The sequence below is a fragment of the Hydractinia symbiolongicarpus genome, chromosome 9 (assembly GCF_029227915.1).
Source record: "Hydractinia symbiolongicarpus strain clone_291-10 chromosome 9, HSymV2.1, whole genome shotgun sequence".
NCBI classification, from domain to species: Eukaryota; Metazoa; Cnidaria; class Hydrozoa; order Anthoathecata; family Hydractiniidae; genus Hydractinia; species Hydractinia symbiolongicarpus.
Window position 1 is genome coordinate 26722709 of NC_079883.1, and position 20734 is coordinate 26743442.

General features: G+C 32.8%; 1 protein-coding gene across 2 annotated transcripts; it reads right to left on the minus strand.

Annotated features, from left to right (window-relative positions):
• Window positions 1–486: 486 nt before the first annotated feature.
• LOC130657286 (exportin-1-like) lies at window positions 487–18475 on the minus strand. 2 transcript variants are annotated; one of them, XM_057460267.1, is made up of 34 exons: window positions 18055–18475; window positions 17142–17243; window positions 16991–17063; window positions 16836–16897; window positions 16690–16734; window positions 16483–16598; window positions 14902–14967; window positions 14740–14788; window positions 14362–14403; window positions 14207–14284; window positions 14067–14125; window positions 13842–13911; window positions 13599–13730; window positions 9590–9658; window positions 8133–8159; window positions 7771–7962; window positions 7451–7589; window positions 7253–7356; window positions 7061–7138; window positions 6728–6828; window positions 6597–6652; window positions 5487–5566; window positions 5250–5381; window positions 4719–4989; window positions 4531–4637; window positions 4329–4451; window positions 4143–4214; window positions 3901–3976; window positions 3720–3812; window positions 2669–2803; window positions 1956–2071; window positions 1770–1828; window positions 1594–1690; window positions 487–1219 (listed from the first exon to the last, which is right to left on the minus strand). In XM_057460267.1, exons 1-34 carry the CDS (start codon window positions 18184–18186, stop codon window positions 1070–1072), a joined length of 3303 nt encoding a protein of 1100 aa, XP_057316250.1. In that variant the 5' UTR covers window positions 18187–18475; the 3' UTR covers window positions 487–1069. The 2 variants fall into 2 exon arrangements, with proteins under 2 accessions (XP_057316250.1, XP_057316251.1); XM_057460268.1 differs by lacking the exon at window positions 9590–9658 and having other exon boundaries at window positions 18055–18473.
• Window positions 18476–20734: the final 2259 nt, after the last annotated feature.

The following is a 20734-nucleotide window of genomic DNA, read 5'->3' on the forward strand; positions in this document are numbered from 1 at the left end:
CTCGAATTACTGAAATTTCTTTGAGTGCTCAACGCAATAAGAATATTTAAGGTTATAAATTCATGTTATTATCACGTGATCGTGATTGCAAGTCAAGAGAACAAATGACAACAAACAATTTAAATAATTAAAATAGAGTTAAATAAGCACACAGTAAATTTTTTAAAAAAAATTTAACGATTGACATGATTTTTTGTGAAAAAGGTGTTTTCCGCCTTTTTGTTTTAAAACGTCTCAGTCAGATCCTACACAAAAGTAAGATTAATCCTTAGAAAACCTGACCTTATTCGTATTTTTCGCGTATTAATTTTGGCCAAGTTTTAAGTGCTCCATAAATAATAAGAAAAAACAGTAAAATTCTGGATTTTAGACGCTGTATAGATGTATTCCTTTTACGAAAACTATTGTATTATAATTTCGCGCAAAATGTTTTGCGCGCAATAAAGAATTTTTTGCACAAATGCGCCAAAATAAGCACGAACAAGGTTTAAAGTTAAGAAATATTACTCTTTGCTTAATATATTTCTCATCTCATATATACAAGACACCCTTTTAACACTCAAACTGGCTGACTCAACATATTTCATTATAAAAAAAGACGACATAAATAAATCTTTTTTATCATATAACAAACGATAAAAAATGAATTAATTTTCTTCCTTTTGCGTGGATATGATACAGCTTTAAAAGCTAACTGGAGCACAAAATACTAGTACAAGAACTCCTAGCATGCGAAGTTAAAAAAACTGAAACGACTACACATTTTTGGGGATAAAAAAGAGAAGAAAATAAACAAAAATATTCTAGGCGTTAAAATACTTCACAGTCATCACCGCCCACTTAGATCTCACATGCTCTTCTGGCGTATAAAAATATTAAATAACAAAGCGATCAATAAAATAATACAACGGGATTTCCAAATGTTTACAAATATTTTGTTACTTTTCACAATCACCTTGTTCAAACGAGATGCGAAAGTATATATCGTTTTTTTTTTTGTTCTGTGGATGTTTATATGCAAATAATAATATAAAGGAATAATTTATATTAGTTGCAGATGCAGGGCAGACTAATCGTCCTGCATTTCTTCACCCACTTCATGCGGATTAAGTATTCCAGGTACAGCACTTTGACGTTTTCGCTTTTCGTCTTGCGCGATACGCAGCTGCTGTTCACGTTCCTCCAAATACAAATCTGCACAATCCTCTCCTTGGAATTCCTTGAAAAAAAACAATAACAATTATAATTAATAATTAATAACAACAATAAAAACATTAATAACAACAATAATTAATAACAATTAGGAGCAAAATTCGATTATACGGCTTAAATCCGTATAAGGATAAATAAATAAACAGATAGCAGTAGTTCCAGTCTTATTTTTCAACTGTCCAGCGTTACACATGGACGTCTGATAACACACCCGGATGATACAAAATGACAAGAGGACACCGATAAATGTGACGTTGAATGATGACCATTGAAGTTAAAGCCAGTTAGACAGACACTACAGATATTTCACAAAAAAAAAGTTGATAAAAAGTTAATGTTAACTATCGAGTAAACAAAACGAAACTTGAAATTGGAACTTACTTTTATTTGTACCAGGAAATCGCGTAAATGTTCTTTAAATTGTCCCAAATTTTGATCCAAGTCAAATAAACCTTGCACAAATACTTTAATTTGAGGACTGAAACGAAAGAGAAACAAAAAGTAAGGAGAAACAAACTTTTAACGTGTTTAGGGTATGTCCAAGCTGTATGACTTACTGTTGTAGATGAGGAAAAGCTTGTTTCAGTAAAGCTGCTGTGTATTCCTTGATGTATAGCTAAAATGAGACCATACAATACTACAGTTAGGATGTTTTGCCTATTTCTTGAGACAGAAGTAACACCCTTTATTGATAACTCACAGCGCACTGATAAGAATGTATACATATAGAAATTTACTCATACTTCGTTGTTCATGCTGGGGTTTTGAACTTGGTTAGGATCGTATAACAATACTGTAATTCCATTATTTTCGGCTATGCTGAACATGTGAGATAAAATCCCTGCATGCTTTGTTAACCCTGGTAAAAAAAATAGATAAGTTTTAATTCCATTAATTAAATTTTAAACTTTGTCACTATTAAGTAATTCCATACGCAGCCTGGCTTTAAGAAAAACATTGCATTTCTTTGTAAGTAGAGTGCGAGATAACACAGAACACACCTAGTAAACACTTATTGACGGAATTTAAAGAATTTATAAGTCGTGAATAGTCGTTATAATAATGATATGACGTTTACAACTTGCGACACGCATATCACAAACAGAACAGGAGTTAGTTTTTAGAAACAAAGCTTTGCCTAGCTTTGTAATTTACAAAATATTTTATTCCCAGTCTCAATTTATCTGAGCTTTTGAAAGTAAGACGCGCGAAGCTAAATTATTCAAATAAATTTAAATTACTGTATTTTCTAGAATAAGCTTAAAAGAACAACGGAGAGGCCATCTAAAAGTTATTACTTTAAGCATTTCCAGTCTCTGTATCTCGTGTTGGAAGATTACATTTTGTGGTGTAATTAAAGAGGTGGGGTAATTTCATCACCAGTTTTATTTCCACAAATTGTACAGATTAACATTCTTTACATTCCAAGTATTTTGAAAGGTTGTCTTTAACTTACCTGCCGTATGAGAGGTGTCTGTGACAACAGAAAAAATATGTTGCAAGATCATGATGTAATATGTTTGATAAAAAGATTGAGCAGCTTCTGGATGACTTTGGATGTTTATCAGAATACCATGTAGAATCTCTAAACCTAACATGCAAAAACAAAAACGAGAGTAAGGAGCAACATACAAATAAATTTAAATGGTTACGACCCTTTCTTCTTGTGCTTATTAATCAACCAGTTAAATCAATCAGTTAAAATCACGTGTTGCTGTAGAAATTTATGATTTTTGAAGGCCTTGGAATTCCAAACCATTGAAATGAAAAAATATAATAACTCTGGATAACTTTTTCGCGCGGACTTATTTTCACGAATTATCCTTTTTTGGACTTTTAGCGCGGACTTATGTTTGCGAATTAAATATATTATACCACATTCCAATTTGCAAATTTTACTCAAAGTAAACATGACGAGGGTGATGATACTACTACTGTGGCATCTACTATCTTCTCAAAGATTACCTCCATGTATTTGTTGTTATAGAAAGAAAGAAAAATTGAACAGTAAGGATTATTTTAGCTGTTTTTTTCTTTGAAAACTTTTCTTGAATCAGTTATTTTTACATATATCGCGAAAAATAAATTTCAAGAAAATGGCAAAAATTTATCAATTTATCCACTTAATCAGGTGACTATCCATTTAATAAGGTTACAAGAGAATTTTCTAAACTATGGCATGGTCCCTTTTTAAACGTCCTTGAACAGTGTGCAAAAATTTTTCCGTTTACACAGTTAAAACTACATGGTTATCACCAATATGCTTTCACTAATATAAAATTTTCTGAGAATTTTGCGTTTTCGCGTTTTTCGAAAAAAAACCGGACACGAACGTTCGCGAAAAGAAAAATGAAAAATTTTGTGTATCTTTGGAAGAGCGAAACTTCTCCCTGGAAGTGTCCTGACACTAAAGAAAACGAAATTCAAATTATGAAACATATTAAAATGTGATATTTGCAAAATATTTTTTAAAATCTATTTTAGTTCAGGTAAAAACCAATTCTTACCTGTGTCAGCTACATTCCTCATGGTGTGTTTGAAGGCCCATATTACTGAGTCTAACACCAACTTGAACTGTGGAGCAGCAAGTTGTACCAAAGCTGAAAAGCATACAAGAGAATAATTAGAGAAAACAAGGCTAAAATTATGCAGAAAATACAGTTCAATTAGGAGTACAATAAGACTTACCAGGAAAGCAATGTTGGTTCACAGATTGTAAAAGCGTGAAGAAATTTGTTCGATGTTCTGGAAATTGTTCGAAATCCTAAATCAATGCATTTGATTACAAGGGGTTGCTACAACACAATTTCAAAATTGGAGGACATTTAAAGCTGCAATTATTAATAACTTTAGACTGTACACAAAATAGTGAAAATTGAATAAAAAAAATTAGATGTTTTACTTTAGATGTTTTTATCATATCAATTTACCTTGTTAATCATGTTTAACGTGCATTCAAAGACAGCATCGAACATAAGAGGTACATCTTCAACAACATGCATCTAAAACCATACATGGAAACAATTAACAACAAGCAATGCAAATTCAAGCGCCAGGTACCTCTTTTTATCTTCTTGTAAGAATATTGGTTTGCAGTGAACGACCTGTTTGCCTACCTCCAGTTTGTTTACAATAGTAGCGAGTGTATTTAACACTTCCGCTTCTCTGGCTTGTGGAACGTTTTTGCTGTAGTCATCGAGTACCGTGGAAAGCAATGGAGGGATAAAATTGTCCTTTACCTATTGTATTAAAATTTTTTATAAGAAATTGTGCGAATGAAAATAAATAGAAATTTCATTGATGTTTATATCTACCTACCAACTTAGGATCAACAGACTTGCTAACCCAGCCATTTATTAAATTTAAAGTCTCTTTTTTCACCCCTCTCATTGATTTAATTAAAGGTTGTTTAGTCACGCCCTCTCCTACATAATGAAAAGCAAATCAGTATAAAACAAATGAGAATTTTCAATTAACTACGAAAAGCAATGGATTCAAAAACTTACCATGTTGTGAAACAGCGCTTGATATGTTTTCACTCAAGACTTTGTACACATTGACCATGTCTAGATATATTCTCCCAAGTTGAATCACAAAGTGATGCCCAACTGAGCGACATGCAGCCACATTTGTTTTTAATATGTTCATTAGTTGTTTTACAGTTTCTTGGTCACGCAATATATCGATGTTTTTTGTGGCACTCTGTATAATACCGTCCCATATCTGGTTTGGTAGTAACATACATTTCTCAATAAGCCGTTCTGTAACAACTTGATCCTAAAAAGCGATAATATATATCTAAAAGTTCTTTCAAACCGTTTAAGTTTTTAAACATTTAGGCATTTTTTCAAAACTGATTTCTGAGTATATGACCTGATGTTACCCTGGGTAACTATAAAATTAGAATTTAGGTGACGAAACAAATTGTGTTATCACATTTGCTTCACCAGTAAACCAAAAAGCCATATGCAAATGAACTGATAATGAATATAAGTTGGAGGAATATATGGCAGGCTAAAGAAATGCAATTAACTTACAGTCTGCGAGCTAATCATGAATCCTACAGCCTCGTAAAAAGTATGCACTTGTTGCGGTTGAAGATCACATACGATTGAACTGATATTATTTAAAATCTCTTCAATAAAAGGCATCACTTCACCAACTTGTACCTAGACGACAAACAATAGATTTGAAAGGGAGTACCACAAAATTATTAACACAAAAATAAACAATAATCATGAGACAAAATAAAGTTACGTTAAGAATATCATTACCTGTACAAAGTATCTTCTACACTTTTGTGCAATTTTGATAAACGTGTCACAAGCCATGTCTTGTACACCGTCGTGTGTTTCTAAGATTAACACCGTGAATTAACAGTTATGCAGAAGCCCTCTTTGTTAGTGCAGGTAGAGATAAACACTATCTATATTGCACACACAAATAACAACTTGTTGGAGTTTCACAAACATGCATTGTTATGGAAAGTTTTTGATTAATTCAAAAATGATGGATGAACATGTGGACGACGATTTGCGTAATGTACGTAGCAAAAACTAAGTCCATTAATTTAATGCCAGCTTTCAGGTGTGTTATATTGGTCAATTTGTTACAGAGTTAAACATTTTGCATATGCTCTCTCTTTAATAATACCAACATTCTGCAGGAAAAAATGAAGGAAATACCAGCTTGGAAAATATATAAAACGTGTGACAGGCTAACTACTTCAGGGTTCCCACTTATTTTGCAACTAATTTTTTAAGGATATTTAGGATTTAAGCTGTTTTTTAGGAGATTTTTTCGATAAGCGGCGTAAAAGCATACAAAAATATAGGAGGTTTTAGAAGAATTAGCAAAAGTGCAACTGAGAACAACAAAAATCAAGGAAGTCAAAGGAATTGAATAAGGAAGACAAATTGAGGATTAATTCAAATTTCATTTTCACAATAATTTATATTTCGCAAAAGAAAATCCATTATAAAAATCGAGTTTGACAAATCGATGTTCCCTAGGAGTCTTCACAAAAAATGAGAAAATTTTAGTTTTTTTTTTTAATTTTTTAGGATTCTTTTTTTAATTTTTTAAAATTTTTAGAATCATGGAAAACTTGTATAAGTCTATAATATAATACCCAATATTCCATCTTTTAGGTGAATTCCTGTAGATTTAACCGCAGGCTAAGAACTAGTACCTAAATAACGTAAGAGAGCCCTCAGTAAGTGAACTGCCAATTTATACTACTAGTTATTTGGAATAAAAAAGGGCAATTTTTAGTAGCTGCACATATTGTATTTCGTTATTTTATGCATTCTTAGCATAACGTAGTGGTCTGGTAGTCATTCTGAACAAAAGATAGGTATTATCATAGAAGATATAATTCCTACCATGCATAAACTCGAAGAGCTTATTAACGACTGTCTTCAAAAACTTCCAATGAGCTCTACAAAATAAAACAAAAAATAGATATGGTGCAATTGTGCACAGGATGTGTGACAAAAGAGAAATATGTCCATACCTTAAAAACCTTGGATATTGTCCAACAATGTACATAATATTTGATGCAATGATAGCCTTGTTGTCTTTTCCTCTCTTTACTTCACAAAGACCCAGTAGATCCTAAATCCAAATAACATTATTAGTTGGTAGTATATCATGCTAAAACTAAACTATTTACGAGGCACGGGGCACTAAAATTGCTTCAACAGCGACAAGACATGTAATTTTCTATTTTTATGAAAAGTTTATGTGTGCAATTAAGACCTGAAAACAACACGCCTAATTTTACTTCAGTTGTGTGTGGAGGCAGGCCAATGCAATCGCAAATGCTGGAATGACAATTTGTTAATACCTTGATAACCATAACAAGAAATCTTTTCTCATCTTCTTCATGCATTGCACCACTGATTGATCCGATTGCCCAGCAGAGCTAAATGAAATCCAAACAACCTTTTAATTGTTTATTACCTAATACTGCGCTAATGATATTTTATCAATGTCTAATGGTTTTGCATTGTAGAACATGATCTAGAAATTGTCTTACTGTATTCAGATTCTTCCAAGACCATTCTGCTCCGTTAACTTGATTCTGTAACTTATCTGTCATAATCCGTTCTGTGTCTTGATAATCCAAATGAGTCAAATACACTGAGTTGAAAGAAATATGATTTTAGAACATTATCTATACAGGCTTCTAATCAGCAATTATCGCAGTTTAAAAGTAAAGGTGTTTAGTGTTTACCCAGAGTTTCCCTCATATTCTTATAATTGTTGATAGCATCCGTGTCTTTCATAAATTCACGCACAACTTCTCCATGTTCATTTTCGACAACCAACACTTCTTCTGGTTTTGCCATCCGTGCTACCATAATAAAGCGAATCTAAAAAAAAAAATTTTTTCTTACAAACTTTTTCATGTTCCACTGCAGAAAGTTGTTGCTTAAATGCTAAAAACATTTAGAAAAACAGCTAGTTGTCAGAAAGGCTTGGTACTTTTTGAAAAATTTTTAAGACATTAAATTTAAGGTAAAAAAAGGATAATGATAAAGCATAATACCCTACCTTGGAAAGTACTGGGAGGTATATCTGTCTTCTTGGTGGTACATTTGATGATGGAGATCCTAGCATTGGCACTGGAGCGGCAAACGGACTTTCACGATATAAGTCAGATGCCAAAGCATTCCAATATTCAAGACAAATCTTAAATATTTCCATATCTTCTACTTCTGATATTAGTACCAGGTAATGCAAGCCCTAAATGTAAGTGTTCAACTTTGAAAATCTGCCATAAGCATACACATATGCAGTTTAGAGATCAATCACTGCATCCGTAGGTCCATCAAAAGAAGTAAATTTCTGTTGCTGGATGTTTTTTTAAAAAAACTTAAGAGAAATAGAAACAGAATCAAGGAAATAATTTTTACCTCAAGTAAACTAGTTTTCAACTCCGTCTAAACAAAGAAAGGGAGTATATAAACACTAAATGTCAAAGGCCAGTACATAGCAAGAAACGCATAAATCTTCTGATGCACTGAAACAATCATTTAAGTATCTTGGTACAGGAAAAATAGAACAAATTTTTTGCTACTTCGGGAGAAAAGCCCTAAAAATTGTTTCATAATTTTTTATTTTCAAAGTACTTTCATTTCCACTACTATTTGCATATATTCTTCACAGCCAAACTGCCTACCTATTGTTAACATTTTTTGCATACTGCTTTTGTACTTTATAAGTTTTTTAAGCCAGTTTTTCACTAGAGGGAAATCAAAAACACACAGAGATTCAAACTGTCGCTTTTCAATTTTCACTTGTCATACAATAAGACTTTGAAAACGATGTTAAGAACGCACATCAGAAAGAAATGTACTCATATGATACACAGGACTGCATGATTAGCATTTTTATTATTTAATCTCACAAAATAATTTTCAAAAAGCATGTAAAAAATTTCTTTCTTTCTTTTAAAAAAATTCTGTTTTTATTCAATATTTAATGCTGAATTCTTTTTTAGCTTCTTGTTTGTATCATGTGGACACGTGTCTGTGTGCTCTGATTGGACGACGGATTTGCATATGACAGAATAGTTAAGTGAGTTCAACTTTTCATACAACAAAACAGACCACTTTTAACAGAATTTTGAAGGAAAGGCCACTGGCTGTGCACAAAATAATCTGCTTAGTGAAAAATAGCTTTAAGTAACAAAACAGGTGTGTACTTTTGCAGGAATGTGATAACTAATTATGGATGTGACATTTTTTATGAAAAACTATGAAAATTTCATGTTGTATAGAAACATAATCTGGAAACAGGGCTGATTTTTTTAGTCAGTAGCACGTTTACCTCTAATTTGATAGCTCTATGGAAAATGGGAACAACCAGACTATCTTGTGGGAGACTTGTGTTTACTTGTGCACACGCGACACACATGCAGATTGGTTTAGATGCAAACTTTTTTTTAATTAAGAAAATAAGTGTCGTGCCAAAGAAACTATTTAAAAGAAAGAAACTATTTAATCGTTTAATTATTACGTTCTGCTGTATTTTGTAGGGAAAAAAGTTATTATCTCCTATTCATCTTTCTTAACAGCTTGACTATGAGATACCAAGTGAAATTATTAGGAACAGATTCAATGTTAGACTTCAAACAGATGTCTTGTAAAGTTCATGCTTAATAGCTTAACCAAGGAACGTGAAATGTGTGCTATTGTAAGAATTACAATTTTAGATTTAATACAGTAAACAGTCAATAATTTGAACTTTGCAAAAAACATGGTCAAAAGCTCAATGACAGGGCATTAAAATTTGTTCATTTGGGAATTTTAAAAGCAACAAGCATTCAAATTATAGAATGTTCACCATGTACAACACTTGTACTAAGTACCTCATAGTAAACATTAGAATCCCAAAGTTCAACAACATACTTGGTTTTTTCACCCAATAATTTTAATGTCTAAAACAAATAATGCAGCTTTAATTAATGCTGCCTGAAAAAAAACCCAACTCCATGAGGTAATTTTTACAGGTGATCCTCTCTAAACAACATCAAGTTTTTTAAACAGTTCAAATTATTGCTGATCATTATCGTACTGCAATAATGTCAACTAAATTGATGTTTTTTATTTTGACGCCATTCCCCTCTTTTATTTTTTGCAAAGGAGAACTTATGCTTAATTTGTTTCAGATTTCCAACCCTTGTTTTACTTATGAAGACCATGCTTATAAAAGAGTGTATAGGATTCAAAACTGTATATTGATGCTTCTTTAATATCCTGAGTTAAAGAAATTATTTTGCATAAATTTAAGAAAATAAATATTTGGAGTAAAAAGCTTCTCACTGCTAGTACTTTATATAAAAAAGTTGTTATATTAAAACCAGAGTTAACTCACAACATGTGTTGTATATCACAACATATATTAAAAAAAAACATATAATAAGAAAGTCTTTTCTCAAATAAAAAATACATTGATTTCTAATGGCAACCTCATGAGCTACATCTATCTATCACATTGTTTTTTGTGACCTCTATTCTGAGAGAATGTTTTTTAACTGATTGAGAGAATGTTTTTTAACTCTTTGGCTATGGAATTAAAAACCGCTCTGGCCGGAATTAATTTTTTTTTTGCGATATCAAATTTTTTATGGGTATATTAAAAATTTCCATAACTAAAGAAGTATTGTGTTTCAGATTTAATGCAATACACCATTAGAAAGAAGAATAAATTGTCTACAAAAAGAGATAAAAATAACTTTTGAAATTACAACATAACTGAAAGAAATATGCTATGAATAGATTTTTGCTTTGATGTTTGTAGATTTTTTTAATGATAATTTGGAGAAGTTTGCAAAGAAAAACAATATGAAAAAGCATTTTGTGCCTGTCAAACCTTGAGAAATAGCAGTAGTAATGTATTATTATTATTTTAGATTAAAGTTTTTTCTAAATTTAAGTTTTCCAACACCCGTTCAACTTCCAAATTTGAGCTGATAAAATAAAAAATTACAGAACATGTATATAGTTGTTTATTTATGTCACAACAACAATAATATTTTCCCACAGGAATCAAAATCTCAATATGTAAATAATATAAGCATGATACAACATTCACCTAGAGTGATAGGATGAAAAACATTCTCTGGGATGGAGGTATAGTTTTATCTATGCATCCAGTACAGATAAAACGTGTTCTTTTACAGTTTGCAGGAGTGCTACAAACTATACAGTTCCTATCAACCTCCATAATATCCAATTAAATGTTTCTTATCTTGATACCTTTCAACTGTATTGGACACTCGAGGTTTCCTACTTTGTGTTCATGGTGGTCATTGCATGTGAAAACTCAACAAGCTCATCAACCATCTGAAGCTTGAACAATTTCAACAAAGTTTTTTTCTTGTGAGATAGTATGTACACAATGAATGCATTTACCTGAACGACTTCTAATGTCCAGAAGAACATTCTTTTCCACCACTTTACTGTCTTTCTGTGAAGATTTGAAATAAAAGGATACAAATTGATCCAATCTGTCACATCCGTTCATGGATGCATTGTAAACAGTTATTATGGTAGGCTTCTCAACAATTTTATTGGTTCGTTTTAGTTCTACCCTTGTCATTCCAGACTCTCCACATGAAGAAACAACGACTACTGGTTTCTTAGCCTTCTTTTCCTTCCACATGACAAGCAATAATCCAGATGTTTCACTTCTCCAGAATTTATGCTCCATATGAGCAATTTTATTTTCCTTTTTGTTTTGTTTTGTCTTTCGGAAAACCTTTTCGATTTGCCTGAACAGTCCCTGTGTAATAAAAGTTTTTAGCAGCCAGATACTCAACTAAGACTTTCGTAGTATAACATCTATCAGCAAATATATGATGTCCAGCAAGTGGGCGTAATAAATATTCAAAGATTTTCTTTGATATTCTGGACTCTAACACGTTTGCGGCATAATCAGTTTCGGCACCAAAATATGGTAAGATATGGTACGCATAGCCAGTAGTAGCACAACATAAACCAAAAGTGGTGCTTTTCTGGTTTCATAGGGTTATACATTTTGTATTTTGATCGTCCTTTCCATTTGACTACCATTTCGCCGATAGAAACATCTTGATAAGGATACTATGACGTTTGAAAGTTTTTGACAATTTCATTTATAAATGGTTCAATTTTGGCTTCGATTTATGCCATGGCTGGGGAAACATGAAGCATTCAATACCAAAGAAAAAACATATTCAATAAAGTTTCAAAAATCTTTTTAAAAGGGGAAAGAAAAATCAAATATGTTTAGTAATAATAATCGTAAAATTGTATATTGTACTAAAAAGAAGTCCAGAAGTTCTGTCTCCCACACAACACAACAGGCAATAAGTCAGCCCTGTCCTCGGTTTTGTGGGAAGAGATGTTCTGCAAAGACTCTAACAATTGAGTCTCCTGCACAGTTTTGCTTTGTATTGAACTGTGCCTGTGACAAGCATTTTCGAAGCATGTCACCGGCAACTTCTGCAATATTCAACTTTATGATGCCCTGACCTTCAGTTCGTAAATAGCATGTGTACAACTTACTTCCTAATCAGTTAAACATAGAGAGCTAGTTGGGACATAACTAGTAACTTAAGAAGTAAATTTTTTGCCAACTGAAAAACAAAAAAAATATTGTCAACGCAATGCAGACGCAAAACATTTGAAATGTATCTCACGTCAGCAATTTTAATGAAGGTGGGTGTTTAATAGAAATACATTTTAGAGATACATTTTAACGCGGAAGAACAATTATGTATTGGGTAAAGTTTGGGTAAGAGATTACTCTAAAATAGCTCAGTTCTTCTTGGCGTGTGTACGAAGTAGAACAAGGCATGTGATAAAGAGCACGCCCGAATTTCAGAGGGCGTGTGCGGAGGCGTGCGCATGCGATCACAAGCCATTCGTGACCAAGACTGCATTGTGTGCATTATAGATTCAAATCTGTCCCTAGCGAATAAATGGTGAAACCATGGTGTATACATTGAGCAATTCATTGACCAGTAATCTTTGACCGATGGTTTCTTGGCTAATCCCATCGCAATGATGACAGTGAGAAATTTGATTAGCTTGTACCGATTAATTGGCTTGCCATAGGTAGAAGTCTTTTTGGCTGAGTTATTAGCTATAACTTTAGCAGCAGCAAATTCATTGATCATATCAACTAAGTTTATTTGAACTTCTAGAGGAAATAATTCAAAAAAGTAGTCAATTGGAGTGTTTTTCTCTTTAAAGTTACCTTGAACTCATGGAGTTTTACTTGGTATAAACCGGAAGTTGTGTGTTCTATGATCATCATCATCCCCCAGTAAAAACCAATCCTCAGAAGGTTGTGAGGAAAGAGCCTTTTTCTTTCTGGTGATGACTTTCTTTGCCTTTTTAGCTGGTGTTGGCTGCTTCTGCTGTATAGGAGGTTCGGGTTTAACATCAGAATCACCTTCGTTTACATCTATATCTTCTTCACCTTTAGTTACCAAATATTCAGAGTGACTTTCTGAAAGATATGTATCATTGTTAGTCACTATCACTTTCATTGACCCAGTTGTTGATTATATTGGCTGGCAGCCTCTTCTGCTGTATACGCTTTTTAACTCGCAATTCCGTTTATAAATGACGATGTTGAAAAATGAATAATTATTATTTTTTAAATCTAAACTTGTTGCTGCAGATGACGGAGATATAACTAAATTAAAATGGGAAATTGAAGCTAAATATGTTAGCTGTTGATTACAACGATAATTATATGCATAGGTTATGCATTATTTAGCATAAATTACATGTGATTGACAAGCCGCTCACAACGGCTTGCTGTACACTACAGAAAATCTCCGAGCCGCTGTGAGCGGCTTGACGTAGCAAATGAGTTACAGGTACCCTTTCCTCGAGAAGATTTCCATGTTCTTTCAAAAATGAGCACAGAAACAATGCCAAATTTTGAATGAAATTTTGCTCATCATCACGCCCATTACTATATGCCTCCTTCAAATTTGTTTCCAATGGTAACATCTAAAACACAGCAATGACATAAAGTTACGCCTAGGTAGTAGAGTGTAGAGGGTTTGATTTCAATGCGATAAGTTGTAGATTTATGCAGGTATATACATTTATGACACAAACCTGTTTTAATTGTGCCATTGCAAGAGTATATAGAACAACATATTGTTCTTTATATTGTGAGTTGCTGATGCTACCTGTAATAAGATCATCATTAACAAGTTAGAGCAGGAATCCTCATGCATTTAGAATTATTTTTTTGGCAAGAACAACACAGTTTTTGCCTTAAAAGCATAAGCTGATTGTACAATATTTTAGCTGTAATTAGGACAGAAAGAAAACAGTGACCTACCAATTTCTGTCAAACATTGAAGGGTCACATTTCTAAAAACTGGAACATTCAAGAACTAAAATGAGATAAGCATATTTTTACGCTGTGTCAACTGACTTGATAAGCAAGATAAATTTACTCAATAAGTCTTACATACCTTGTATATCAAAGTTGAAATAAGTTTTGTTTCAAAAACATATCCAAGTGGAATCCAATTGAGAAACTTCAACAGAGTCTAGAAGTAACATATCATTGAAATACCCAACTGCTAAAGATTGAAAGGGAATATTGTAAAATAAAGACAAACTTTACCTGCAGAGTTGCTTGTATTAGAGGAATATTCATTGAGTTGTTCTAGAAAAGAAAAATCTATGTTAAAAAGTTGTGAGTAGTAACAACATGCAACGTGCAAGCTAATTGGGAAAATTGGTGTAACTTTTTTAGCTTCCAGCAAGCAAACAAATAGCCATCAAATCATGCAAACAGTTAAAAAATGTTGGATAATAACAAAAAGGTATACCAAACTGAGCAATCAAAATGTAAGAGTATTTGTGTGTACCCATGTTATATAAAAACTTATAAAAGATCAGGTTTTTTGTATCACGCAAGTCAAAGCATTAACAGCTTTTTGAACCTTTTGTCAGACCATTAAACTATAATTTTTAAGAAAATATTTAAAGAGATGCTTACCATAACAAATTCACAGAGTTGAAAAATTGAGGAAAACTCCTGACACATGCTAAAATTACAATAAAGACGTTTTAAAAACATATTATGCAAAAATTATTACTGACAGGCTGATCACACATTTCTCCCCAGCATGATTTAGTAGAGAAAAATAAGTATTCTCACCTATCCTTGAGATGTTTAGCTTTCGTTTGAGTCATCTGTCCAAGAGAAAAGTCAAATACTTCCTCACTAAAACACAAATTTTAGTTATTTTTTTTTCAAAAATAAAGTATTTAATATAAATTTTTTTAAAGAGTCTCCTGAATTGTGTATCTTGTGTGTCTACGCGCCTTGAATGCCGTAGTCCTTATGTGCCCATGTGTCTTTTTTAAGTGTCTTTAGTGATTACCTGCCTTGAATTCCCCCTTAGCGGAGATTCAATATCGGCAAGTAAATGTTACCATAGCACCCGGTTAACCAAAGCCATATGAGGAAAATTGGGGAGATGGCACACTGTGTGGGCTGTTGAATGTTGCACTGAGTTGTCTGGTAGAGTGCGGACCCTAATTGGGTCTGCGTAGCTTTAAATGAGCGCTAAATACTCTAGGACTTCTCATAGGGTATATCCCTTAATATCAATCTTTGATTATCAGTATAATAGAACAATTATTTTCTCATGTTATATTTTAGAATTAATGATTCACGTAATAAAATCCAGTTTTTTATCATTGTATACACATGATTTCTTAACAAAATTTGAAATAGAGCTAATATTTCTCAATAAAGGTTTTTTTAAAAAAATAAAAGAAATTAGCTTCCCAACTTGACCAAGGTAAAAACTATAAAAAGGTTACATTTATAAAAAACATCAACTTTTTCTAGGTTCAATTTTTGAAACAATTTCTTTACAAATTAGAACTTGTTTGCACTGCTTGTTTAAGAAAAAATTGTCGTATTGTGATGTTAAACTTATATTTTCTGCCAAGAGGCTAGGTAGCTGCCTTGCCTTTAAGGACTGAATGCCCCAATAATTACGCTCCAGTCCCATTTACTGTTTTAAGTGCAGTGGCTGCAACACCACGTATCAAAACTATACGCCATTTTAAAGTCTGTATGTCTGATCACCTGGGTATTTCTACACTTACAGGTAAACGTGTTAAACTTGGTCTTCAAGCCACTATTGTTCTAAAACATTTTTATGTTTTGTAATTACTTTCCAGCATCACCTCACAACTTGCGGAAGATTCCAATGATTTTAAACTAACTAAGAATCTATTAATTGAGCGTGACAATCCTATTTTAAAAACACAGTGAAGTCAATGCCTTTAGGATTTTTTTGATAGATCCATTGTTACACAGAAGTAGGGGACTAAAGCAATATGGCATGTAGGCACACAACTTTGACACATAGGCACATAAAACATTGAGGCATGGCAAAGATAAAATTAGCTTCCAATTGCGCAAGTTATTATTAATATAAAAATTATAATGGTACCATAGAAAGCAAACAAAAAAAACAAAAAGTAAAGCAACATGAAGAAATTTGAATAAGAAAGTCTGCAAATTAGAAAGAGATTAAGCAGCTATGACAAAAGCAACATTACGGTATCTTATGTTGTTCTTAATTTTTTTCTTAAAACATCAGGTTCTCTGAACCTTTGCTTAGGAGGCTAACAATTAACTACAATATTAAATACATAAAATAAGCAGTTTAATAACAGGCGTGCATCAAAATTATTTTTTTTTAATAGAAGCAAAACTCACCTTAAAAGTTTCAGTATAATCAGATTGTTTTTACAAAGGCTTTCATTAGATTTACTAGCACCAACAATATCACTTATAAAAGATGGCCAATTTTTTGGCCACTCTTTCTTTACTATCTGAGAAGGAAAAAAAATTGAGCAAATATATTATTTAGTCAACAAATTACATTTTCACAGACTGCACAACATGTGGCTCCAGAAATCTTACCTGTATCAAAATTAAGTTCAGTTTGTTTAAAAACGTTTTTTCTTTCTAGAAGTAAAACAAATTTTAACCAAATTTTATGACTGCTGTTATATTACTCTTGAAACTAAATGGTAAAACAAACAACAACATCATGAAAATATACATACTTCTGAATGATCTTCACTTGAAGAAATCTTGATAACCAATCCCACAATAAACTGTTTGATTCCTGTAAAAAACAAAACAGATAACATGTTTTTCAATTTCTTACTTAGCTTTTTAAGTGCAACTACACAACATCCAATGGAAAATAGTGTTTTACCTTCTCGTTGCTCTGTTGGCAACATCTTCCATCTTGTACGAATAACGTTATCAAGTATTTGCAAAGCATAAAACTAAACGTTATAGAAATGAGATAAAAAATAAAAATTTTTTTTAACATGAAAGAAAAGTCTCAAAGAATTCAACTTTACCTTTGTTTCTTGATTATTACTTGTTTCTAAAATAGAATCCACTTTCATCCAGGAGTCAGGATGCTCCTTAAGTTGCTGCAACACCTTCTTTGCAATTTCATGCTAAAATATTTAAATAGATGACATTTGCGTGGCAAACTATTATCGAGTGTAGATTATTTGAATTCATTTAAAGCCCTAAGAATGCCTTTGTGTGAGGGAATGAACTAATATTACTTTGCTTCACCTAGCGCCACTATCTTTTTTCCTGTTATGCAAATGCTAAAGCGGAAAGCTTACCACTGAAAATGTTAATTACCATTGAAAATGTTAATTTTGTTTTTTTGATTGTTTTTTTCAAGCAATGTCAAAATGGTGGAAAGGGAATGTTAGGTTCTGCTATAAAATTTGATTTTTAGACCTAGGGGAGGGGTAAAAGGCATAACGGGCAACTGCCATTAAAAATGTTGTAAAAAATTTTTTGGGCCCTGTTAGTGGGATATCGTTGCTAAGGGGGAGGGAGTCTGAAGTTTAAAAAAAATCCGCTAAAAATCTGGTTTGTAGCCTGAAAATTATTCGACGTTTGCAAGCATGATTGCTCTTGTCATCAATTCCGATAAGTTTTATCTACAAAACACACCCCTGAGCCTTCCAAGATTTATCCGAATGTGTGTATTTCATGGACGGAAATCCGCTAAAAGAGGGGGTGGAAGGGACTCAGAATCTAAGCGGTGATATCCCGCTAATGTGGCTTAAAAAAATTTTTTGAAGGCCCCTAAACAGTAGTAGTAGAATTAGTAGTAGTATTTATTTTCCATATATATGTAGATATAGTATATATACAAAGTAATAACTAACTAAAATTTACAAATGGAGGGAGACCTACTAGACTAGATATTAGGCACATGGAACAGTAAAACAAGCCTTTACACACCTGTTGACCTTGTCCCTGATAAAGCGAACCAACCACACGGTCCAATAAACCAATATCAAATTTCTGGTTAAAGTCAAGTAACTTTGAAGCTTCGGCCTCGTTTATACTTATTTGGTTCATAGCTAAGGTCATGATAGCAGAGCCCTGTTAAAAAGGGTACTGTGTTCTTAATAATAACGAAATGTAGTTCCGGTAAATACAAGAGTTATTAAAGAAGTTTAAAGAAGTATTTGTTTATCCAGTTTACCACTGCTGTTCCGCCATGCGTATTTTTCTCCGAGATTGTCAAATCTTGGCGCTTTCCTGGCTTCACACACCCTGCTAGTTTCTTGTTTTACTCATTTAAACTTCTGCAGTATGTATGACCGCGTGGCTGATCGAAGCAGTTCAAACTAGTTTTCCGATCCTTTTACACGGCCACCGGGAAAATTTAAAATCAATATATAAAGGGTGAGCGGCAACAGTTCCCTATGTTCGCAAGCGAAATACTCGACAGTACTATCAAGAAATTCTTCAGGCAATTTGAAAGTCCCCAAACAACCTCGTCCCCAGAGCTCTTTTTTCACTTTTTATAATCGTTTGTCGCCAGGTTTTCTTTTTACAATGAGAGTCGAGGTGCAGAACACTTTTGTTCCGTGCGAGTTATTAAAAATCGTGAATCCGTGTGAACGCATTCGTTTTTTAGCAAGTGCAAACAGTATACACGTTGCGAAATTTTTCTATAGAAAGCACTACGAAGAGAAATCCTAAGGTTTTCCCTACATAATTGCTTTTTTCTGTTTTCCATGTTTTGTGTTTTTGAAATATTTACTCTGTGCTCTCATATGGCTAATAAGCGCTTATTAAACAGTTTGACTTAATTTCTTCTTTTTCCCTCTTTAAAGCCTGTTTTCTATAAACGTAATTTGAGGAGCCATTAAAACACAAAAATTATAAACTTTATTAATATTTTTTTTTTCTCTGCGCACATGACAAAACCTTATAACTTTCCTCAGCAGTTTTTATTGGTTACGTTTTTTTCCTCCCTTCTTCTTTGAAAGAAGAAATTTTAAACGCCGTAATCGATTTCCAACTTGATTTGCACATTTCGCGCCAAAAAGTCACTTCAGACGTACGAAAAAAATATCTTCTTTGAGATACGCCAGTAGGTACAATACTTTTTAATCTGGAGGTCAAAAGTGGACACCTGGCTAACTTTTTAAAATAGTTCCTTGGTAATATTTTTGCTCGCTTAAATGGTAAATGGGATTCGCTTGCGCTCAGCTCTGTTCGTTCGCTGGCTTAGCTCCGCAATAACAAATTCAATGAATATACTTTTAATATATTACTTCTAATTCTTCTATTAATTCTAATATACAATATACCTCTGCACCTCAGACACATGTACCACTGAAACGATAAAAGATTTTTTTTGCTCGGCTGGAGGCAAATTGACAAAGAAGTAACAACCCAGCGATACCAAACAAAATATCCAAAACCGGAAGATCATGTTAATTTTGAAGCGGAAATGTGCAACTCTGCCCCTTCATATAAACCTGGTTTATTGAAAGCAATAATGTAACTTAAGGGGTCATTCAATAATTACGTAACACCCAAATTCGCCAATTTTTACCAACCCCTAACGCATAATAACAAAACTAGTACCACCCACCCACCCACCCTTTTGTTACTTACTATTTTAAATGTTAAGACCTCATTTTTTCATCCCCTATAGTGTACCAAAAAACTTTATGTAACAGATAATCAGGCAAACTAATGCTCTAAGTCCAAAGGCAAGAAGCAAAACTCAACCTTAAAGTAATTACGAGACATGATATATTTCAAAGAGAAAATTCACTGTTACATAACAAAAAACTCTCCTGTACTCCTGAAAACGAAAGATTTAAGTTGTAAGGTAACACGTTAACTGATAGTATTAACCCGCAAGGGCCACAATAATTTTACGACAAGTTTCTATTTTTCGCACTAGCTGATTCCGATTTGATAACACAGTCGTTTAGATGACCATGTCGTATTTTTGGCTAGCTTTATTTTTGAAATTTGGATAGATAAATCAGTATATATAGACAGTATTCTTACTTTTCCACAGAACCAATTTTCAAACAATTTGAGGCACAACTTTTTATAGATGAGGTCCTGGTACACACATATGTCTGGAAAAGTTCCATTTTTCCTTCGTATTTTTTGAGTAAATATATTCCGGCTTCTCTTTTCAATGTTGCATGCCTGTAGACCATTGATTTATAAGGCACCTTGCAGTATTGAAATAGGGGGTGTGGACAGGGTAAAACATGTAAAATATGGAAAAGTTACAATATGTTTTATCTGGAATTGTAACTTCTTGGCAAAAAAGTTGTGTTGTTGGCATATTTTATGTAATAAAAGGTTTTTAATCATTTTTTCCTTACTTCAGTATCCTTTTTAGCTTTAGGTAAAGCCAATAAAGTAGGTTTCAGCTATACAACTATATTCCTCAAATCCGTCAAATATGTTGTGTTAGGTAGCTAGCTAGCTATAGCAGATGATATAAACATTAGCCTGCTAGAAGCCGTGTTGTGTTTTCATTTTGAATGTGGTTTGAAGCAGCAATGTTTGCTCGAACTTTTTGTATATCATGATATTAAAACGCAGTTTAATTGGAAGCCCGTGTATTCCAATTTTCCAGTAATCAATGAAACTC